Raw genomic sequence first — 7,953 nt, forward strand, 5'->3', positions numbered from 1 at the left:
CGAGAATGAGGATGGTTCTTCTTTTGTCGACTATCGTGATTACGAGAGTGTCGGTCGTTCCTCCGCTTGTTACGGTGGTCTCGAGAATGGTCAGGAAAGTCCCGTCGTCCCCTACCAGGTTGACCATGCTGATTGGGCTGATTGGGCTGTGGTGGTTTAGGGGGTAGAGAGGGTTTAGGGGGCAAAGAAGCTGGCAAGGGTAATGTCGATGCAGGATTCTGGCGTGGTACTGAGGACGAAGCTGGTCGATGTGGACGTGATGCAGAAGGCGGTGCTGGTGACGGGAGAGGGGGCCGCGAAGGTGGAGGGTGCCCATATGACGGAGGCGCGCTGTGAGAGGGATAAGGGGGCGGGTATGATGGCGGCGGTGGATGCTGAGCATATGGTGCTGAAGCTGGCGGTGGATAGTGAGGATAGTGAGGCTGTGGATGGTATGGTACGTGGTCTTGGCGAGGCGGAGGACCATATGCGCGTGGTGGATATGGAGGTGGATGCGCTGGAGGTTGAGTGGGAGGCGGAGGAGGAGAAGCATATGTGCCAGGAGGCCTGGGAGGTGGTGCCGGAAGACCTGGTGGAGGAGGACCACCATAAGAAGGTGGAGGATACGGGATAGAGTAGCCTGGAGGTGAGTAGCCAGGTGGCGGTGCGTAGTTGGATGCTGAGGACCCATAAGGAGGGTATTGCGAAGGATAGGAGGGAGGTCCTCCGGGGTAGTGTGTAGGTGGAGGAGGCCCATATCCTGGAGGAGGACCGTATCGAGCCACGCTTGGTGTTGATGCTGGCACAGGCGCAGGTGCGTATTTGGTAATGATGGGACCTTTGGACTTTTTGGAACCACCATGGTCTCTATTGCCTCCGTGTCCAGGAGCGTTGGCGTTTCTCCAAGCTGCGAGACCACTATTGTCGAGTTAATACGTGAAAGTATAAACTATAGAGGCAAGCTGAGTGAGTTTGATACTTACGCAGGAGTCTCCCTGGTGGGTTCTGGACATGCAACAGTCCAATGGCCAGCGTCACCACAGTTGTAGCATCTGGCGTCGTCTGGCCGCGACTGGCCAGGAGCCGTATTAGACATGACTGGTGTAGGAAAGCGTAGTTTGTGAAAGATGGCTTTGACCAGCACAGGACACTATCCTGTTGACAAACAACGGCAAGAAAACACGGACCAAGTACCGCTGTGGTGTATATAATACTTGTGATGCTAAAGAAGAGCGACAGTGACTTGATCAGCAGAAAGTGAACGAGTTCAGGCGCGGACACGACCCGAGAGAAGGAAACAAGTTTGATGAAGCGGCCTGGGGCTGTGTTGAGTAACACTGTGATACGTCTCACAGCAGGGGCCTCGGCGCGACTGAGAGGCGAAGCGAGGCGACAGAGTCTGTGTCGGTGAGACTGAAAATATGGCTTGGGGATGTTACTGTTACAGCCCAAGCTCGTTGGTGCAAGTGCCCGCGCGCGGTCGCGACATGCGAAAGCGAAAAGAAAGCCCCCTCCTTGGACCTTCTCATGTAAAATGTCAGAGGGGCTTCATCCAGAGATATTTGGTGTGAAGGACCTAGAGAGAGGGAGGCTGGCGATGTCAAGTTGGTCGATTGATGACGGAGTCGAAATTGACTTGACGTTGGGAGCTGAAGCTCAAGTGACAGGATATTAATGGCGACGATAGTCATCCATTGGTGGATGGGCGATGCTGAAAGTGTTGTCGCGTGCGCACGGGCCACTTTTGAGTAGAGGAAGGTTGAAACTGAAATAGACTTTGGGGGCATTCCCGGCCGCTACAAATGGAATCAGGGCTCCTTCTTGGCATGCCCGTGGATGCATTATTAGAGAATAGCCCTATTGAGGAATGGATGGCAGTCGGGTGTTGTATTGTCTCGTTATGGTAACCTCAATTTAGTACATTGTTCCACCAAACAAGCTTCACTGTGTCTGTCCTAATGTTGACCATTTATGACCTATTCACCCGAACTAGTAGTTAAGTTACTGCATTCGCTTCCCTTGCCCAGGGTCATATTATAAGCTTATTGTTTCATGAAACTACAATCTCAATAATTGTCTAGACTCATTGTGTGCGTACAGTAACCAGTTCTCAGACATTTCTCAATACCATGGTCAAAAGAATGGCTACTGCGAGAACTGTAAGCTACATTACATACAACAGCTCGTAAGAACCACTGGTCTTCTCAAAGCACAATGATTCATTGCCAATATCAGTAGCCAAGATTTCTATATAATCATTGATGATATGATCGCTGCAAACTGCTATCCTCAAACCTTGCTGACTATACCCGTCATCCAGCCCAGCCTCACAAAGCATATATTGTATATTAACGAGCTTTATCATATCTAATCAATGAGCATCATCTTTGGTTCTATACTCACGCATTGTCCAAATGTCGAGTCTCTCCATCTTTGTAGTAGTCAAAGTGTGGGGAGATGGCCGGGCTTTCTTCCCGCCGACGCACCGTCATCAGCGACGACTAAGCAAACCGTTTACCACCACCACTAACTATTGATGCACAGCTAAAACATCCCACCGCCCAAAAAGCACATACCACCACCACTTCAACATCACCATCCTCCCGCTGTATATGTAATCACGGCCACGGTTCTACACGCAATTTGTCTTGTTTCATTGCATAGCGAGCCCTCGACTTTGCACCGCTCACGCACCGTTAATCACGAACGTCTTCGCCCTGCGCCCATGTGAACTGAACTGAACCACCTTGATCCCGATCATGTTGGTACAACCACCGAGTTCACCTCCAGACACCATCCTTGACAGGAGCCGAACCCAACACCTTCACCCTTAATGACACCGACGATCACCTACGATTCTCAAGTTTCCACGATAATACACATTCAGTGACCCACCCACCAGCCACATCACTACGTCCCGTCGGCATCTGCAGCAACGACCACCACGTCCCAATATGCCTGGGCTACCTTGTAAGCGCCGCGCCGAACCGAAAGGCTTCCCAGTCTGACCTATCCTCCCCAGCATCCGTCGATCTCGACGAGTGCATCTCGCGCTTGTACAACAAGGAGTTACTAGCCGAGTCTGTCATTGAAGCAGTCTGCGCCAAGACGAAAGAACTTCTTATGCGCGAGTCCAACGTCGTCCATGTTAAAGCGCCCATCACCGTCGTAGGAGATATCCACGGCCAGTTCTTTGACCTCATCGAGATTTTCCGCATCGGCGGCTACTGCCCCGACACAAACTATTTGTTTCTTGGTAATCGCCCGCAGAGTCAGACATCGACCATGTGAATAATATTTGCTGACCTCGGCGGGGTACAACAGGAGACTACGTTGATCGTGGCATGTTCAGTGTCGAAACAATATCGCTACTCGTTTGCTTGAAACTACGGTACCCTAATCGCGTACATCTCATTCGAGGAAACCATGAGTCGCGCGGTGTGACACAGTCGTATGGCTTCTATACAGAGTGCTCACGCAAATATGGTAATGCCAATGTGTGGCACTACTTTACAGACATGTTCGACTTTTTAACTTTGAGCGTTGTGATCAACGACCAAATATTTTGCGTTCACGGAGGTAGGCAGATTTTAAGCTTACAAACGTGGCTAAACTAACGGGATAAATCAGGCCTTTCCCCTTCTATCCATTCAATCGACCAGATCAAAATCATAGACCGTTTTCGTGAGATCCCCCATGAAGGTCCCATGGCCGATCTCGTCTGGTCTGATCCTGACCCTGAGCGCGACGAGTTCTCCCTTTCACCCCGCGGCGCGGGGTACACTTTTGGAGCACAGGTTGTTAAGAAATTTCTGGCTGTCAACAATATGTCGCATATCCTCCGCGCCCACCAGCTCTGCCAGGAGGGCTTCCAGGTCCTTTACGATGACCGTCTCAGCACTGTCTGGAGTGCGCCCAACTACTGCTACCGTTGCGGAAACATGGCCAGTGTTCTTGAAGTGAGTGACACGGGCGAGCGTTTCTTCAACGTTTTTGCGGCCGCGCCCGAGAACGATGTTCACAAGGACCTCCAACCCGGAAACGAAAAGTCTGCCGACGGTAATGCATTGCCAGACTACTTCTTATAGACGAATTTTGTTACGAATACACACCTACAATGCCCTGGAGCTTCAAAGCTCGGGCTTCACGATATTCCGCATCAATGATACCATGTCTTGAAAGCAAGCATTCACGTATTGCAACAGACAATAGACCTGCATTGCATAGCATAGACTTTGATGTATATAAGGATTTTTATTCTCCTCCAGCATTGAAGCTCCAAACCGAGCTCAAGTACTGTCTCGTCAGTGACGAGTAGATGATACGAAACAGAGCAACCACCTTTCTCCGGCCCAAATTGGGGGGGTTTCTTTTGCTTTTATGTGAGTTTTTTGTGTGAAAATTCTTCTCCAATGTTCAGGTATCTCATTATCTCATGACGTGTGTGATATGTATTTTTTGAGTTATGTCGTCGGGTCGCGCTATCAAGGTGTTGGTGTCTGTCTACCAGTCCTTGGCGATGTCGAAACTCCACTCAAACTCGAGATGCTTCTTCTTATCGTCGTCCACGAAGCTAGAGATGGCGTTGTAGTGACCACGAGCAAGCATGCCGCTAGGTGCCTCCTCCTCTTGGACTGGGGCGAATCAGCAGCTAAATCTTGACCAAACTTTGAACGTGAAACTTACACTTCTTGACGTAGGTGGGCTGCTTATCAGTGTTGGGAGCATAGCTGCCAATCATCTCAGAGTCCTTGGAGACTCGGATACCCTTTCGCTTGACGACCTGGACGTAGTGAAGACCGCTGAGAATCTCGTGCTGGACCTTGAACTTGGCGCTCATGGTGAACTTGGCACCCTCCTTGATGTTGAAAGGCTTGTCCTTGAGGGTGGTCTCGCTTCCGGGGGTAGAGAGATCGATGGTGACGGGAGGGCGACCAGGAGAGTCCATGGTCAGTGAGAGAATGATGCAGACTCGGGGGTCGTTGGGGTCGGAGATGTCAGTACCACCACCGAGACCGAGGGACTCCTTATATCGCTGGAGAGACTCATCGCCGGCATCTGAAGAAAATCCATGTTAGCTTTTGAGTTCGAAGAGCAATTGCAGTGGCTGGTGCGGTAAGTGGGCAAGGCGGAGACAGTCAATTCTAGGTGTTGGCTCAAATACAATAGGCAGAATTGTCCTATAGCAATAACTGCAGCTGCAGTATAGCTTCGACCACATCACACAGCAGAGAACAGGGCAGGATCTCAAGATCATGCCATGTCGGTGCCATGCTGCGAGACGGTGCCACATACTCAGGGGCCGTGTGTTGTGCATATCGCAGAGCCTCACTAACGCGCCTACTGTACAGGTCGTCCAGGGAAGCGAGTGTACCTACCCATCTGCTGGTACTCAGCCAGACTCTGCTTTGGCTGCGAGAGCTTGTAGCCCTGAGTCTCCTCGGGCATAGTATCATCGTCGTGAGAAGCCATGGTGGATGAGCGGGGCGAAGCTGATGTGCAAGAGGCGGGGTGTTGAAGAAACGGAGGATGCTATAGCCAGGGATCGATACCTAGGAAGATATCGGGTTAGGTAAGAAAGTTGGAGGTAAGAAAAAAAGGAAGGAAGAGGAGAGGAAGGGAAGAGGAAAAAGAAGAAAGCTTACTCGTTAATCCCAGCCAAGGTCGAGTCGAGGTGAGCTTTGTCCCGGGCTTGCTTGGGCTTGGACTTGGTCCTTAGGTTGGGTCTGGGCGGGCTTTGGAGGGGCTTATGGCGGTGACGATAGAGGGGCTTCCCGTTCCCGCAAGCGGTGTTGCAACAGGTCGCAAGAGCTGGGCTGAGTTTGGGCTAGGCTAGGGGGAGGGCGGTCACTGAACGAGGTTGCTATGGTGGGTCAGGGCACACTTTATGGGGGTCTCTGATTGGCACATCAATGATCTCAGGTCAGAAATACGGAGAACAACGCCAATGGACGTTGCCGATTCTTATGGAGAATGCTTCGTTCAGGGGTTCAATGTGAGACTGGTCCCGAAGGTGAGGCTTATTTTGTGATGGTTAATGGCGGCTGAGGCTCTGAGTGTCTGGAGTCTTCAATGGAATGTTTGAAAAGGTGAGTAATGATACATTAAATAAAATAAGATTGTCTGTTGCCGTACCCATTGCCTTAATGTAGCTTGAGGAATGGACGGTGGTGACTAGGCCTTGGTTCGTGGATCATATCAGATCAATATCGATCGAGGGCATCGCGATTTGGGTTGTGAATAGACGAGGCTCGTATTCTGTTGGACCACCCTCCTCTGATTAACAAGCATGTGACTTGTTGACGCGGCCTTTATACAATCCCCTGAATTTGTTAGTATATATAACTTTTGACTGTAAATTTAGTGTTTCTTGTTACTTGATTTCATGATCAAGGTTTTCAACAGTTTGATGTTCATCAGATGAAGAAGTATAGAGTTCGTCCCGACATGGTGAAGATATTCGATATCTGTACTACCATCTCTGCCAATTACGAGCTTTTAAGCATCTCCTTCCGATTCATGAAGCTTTTCCTGGCCAGATCATGGCACTTATATGATCCGAGCCTCCTCCAGGGTAGACTGATCACAACTTGGTCAGAGTCGAGATAAGAAAGTGATTTAGAACCTGCAAGTCACCAACTCTGAACGCGTGGACCAGTCGGTAATGGACCCATAATCCACAAACATCCGCGCTGCTGTCATGCAAGTGAATGCACGCCGACAGATTTGAGACATAAGCGGCAATACATAATAACGTAACCCAGTTATAGCCAGTCTCACAGGGCACTCCATGTAAGTCTCGCTTGTCACTACATGAGCAAGCCTGGCAAGCCAAACCTGGGGTTGAGACTCTGAAGCAGTGACAGGAATTACCTGAGCTGAGCCATTGATTAGCTTGAATTGCTTTTGGGATGAATCCGTTATCCCCAGTCAAACTCTATTCGAACGCTCCGAGGTCTGTTTTAGCTGTCAGATCTGGGCGATCAGCCGAGAAAAACACTGGCTCACAGAGCACAGCGTTGCCGTGCTTGACGCGCGATAAGTGACATGGTGCGCCGTCATTCGCCAGAGTCGCAGATGTTAAAAGCCCATCTATCACCGAACCCAGCAGAGACGAGTGAGACTACTGTATGTACCTACAGAGGTCACACCCATACATTAGACATCGTCTTCTTCAGTGAGGTTAGCTCATTCAGCCCCATGCATGTCGTGTCTCTTGCTTGTTTCGCTTCCATCTGAATCCCGTCTCATGGCGCAACCGCAACCGCAATCCTAAATCTGAAAATCACAACTCGAACCCATGCGCATTTCCCCGCGTTCTGAAAAAGAACAAAGTCGCCTGTTTTCGCGCGCCGGGCACAGCGAGGTCCAGGGGGACCCTAGGGACTTGTTGGGGGTGTGGTTCATCCTGAAGATCGACGACTTTGGTTGGCGCTGGACCTGTTGGGCTGGTTGCTAGGGGCGGCAGAAGAATTGCTGACTGGCTCTAGAACAGAGTTTCCCCACGTGCACTCCTGGCTAAGTTAGTAGCAGAAGTGGAAGTCGAAGACGACATCATGGACTGTGGAAGCGATGATACGCGACTGATAAGCTACCTAGGCTGCAAATCACGTAGGTAGTTCTCGACGCCGTTACTTGGCTCAACAAATAAAGAAATAATCAAATTAAACGAGCATCGGCGACTAGATCTGCCGGTAGAAAAAAAAAGAGGGACGTGAAGAAGGGAACCTATTTCGTTGGTACGTACTTGTTGCTTCGCTGGCAGGGGGAACTCTTCGGGTAATAGCGCTAAGTCAGGTGCACGGTAAAATGGGGGTAATTTGATCGAATATTAACGGGTTACCTCTGACTTGCACAGCTTCACCACCCAAGTATCAGTACCAATCTATCTCGCAGCTCTCCACCTTCTGACATCACGCTAATCTCCTTTTAGCCCAACAGGGCCGTCTGCCAAATCCTCGACGCTATCGAGGA

General features: G+C 50.3%; 3 protein-coding genes across 7 annotated transcripts in view; 1 reads left to right on the plus strand and 2 right to left on the minus strand.

The window, feature by feature from the left end:
- The window catches only part of FVEG_15826 (hypothetical protein), a gene marked incomplete at both ends in the record, with an annotated part of 2,317 nt that extends 1,242 nt beyond the window's left edge, over positions 1–1,075 (minus strand). The window contains 2 exons of the mRNA XM_018905043.1: positions 44–897; positions 963–1,075. Of these exons, the coding sequence (XP_018751662.1) occupies positions 44–897; positions 963–1,075 (967 nt within the window). The remainder of the gene's footprint in view (positions 1–43; positions 898–962) is intronic.
- Positions 1,076–2,397: 1,322 nt separating this feature from the next.
- On the plus strand, positions 2,398–4,401 carry FVEG_06252 (serine/threonine-protein phosphatase). 4 transcript variants are annotated; one of them, XM_018894568.1, is made up of 4 exons: positions 2,398–2,949; positions 3,002–3,235; positions 3,304–3,558; positions 3,610–4,401. In XM_018894568.1, the coding sequence occupies exons 1-4, from the start codon at positions 2,934–2,936 to the stop codon at positions 4,065–4,067; spliced, it is 963 nt and encodes a 320-aa protein (XP_018751663.1). In that variant the 5' UTR covers positions 2,398–2,933; the 3' UTR covers positions 4,068–4,401. The 4 variants fall into 4 exon arrangements, with proteins under 4 accessions (XP_018751663.1, XP_018751664.1, XP_018751666.1 ...); XM_018894569.1 differs by having other exon boundaries at positions 2,398–3,235; XM_018894571.1 differs by having other exon boundaries at positions 3,002–3,558.
- On the minus strand, positions 4,050–5,894 carry FVEG_06253 (hypothetical protein). 2 transcript variants are annotated; one of them, XM_018894573.1, is made up of 4 exons: positions 5,625–5,894; positions 5,358–5,531; positions 4,666–5,037; positions 4,050–4,613 (listed from the first exon to the last, which is right to left on the minus strand). In XM_018894573.1, exons 2-4 carry the CDS (start codon positions 5,449–5,451, stop codon positions 4,483–4,485), a joined length of 597 nt encoding a protein of 198 aa, XP_018751668.1. In that variant the 5' UTR covers positions 5,452–5,531; positions 5,625–5,894; the 3' UTR covers positions 4,050–4,482. The 2 variants fall into 2 exon arrangements, with proteins under 2 accessions (XP_018751668.1, XP_018751667.1); XM_018894572.1 differs by having other exon boundaries at positions 5,358–5,894.
- Between the last annotated feature and the right edge of the window lie 2,059 nt (positions 5,895–7,953).

Source organism: Fusarium verticillioides, chromosome 2 (assembly GCF_000149555.1).
Source record: "Fusarium verticillioides 7600 chromosome 2, whole genome shotgun sequence".
Taxonomy (NCBI): domain Eukaryota; kingdom Fungi; phylum Ascomycota; class Sordariomycetes; order Hypocreales; family Nectriaceae; genus Fusarium; species Fusarium verticillioides.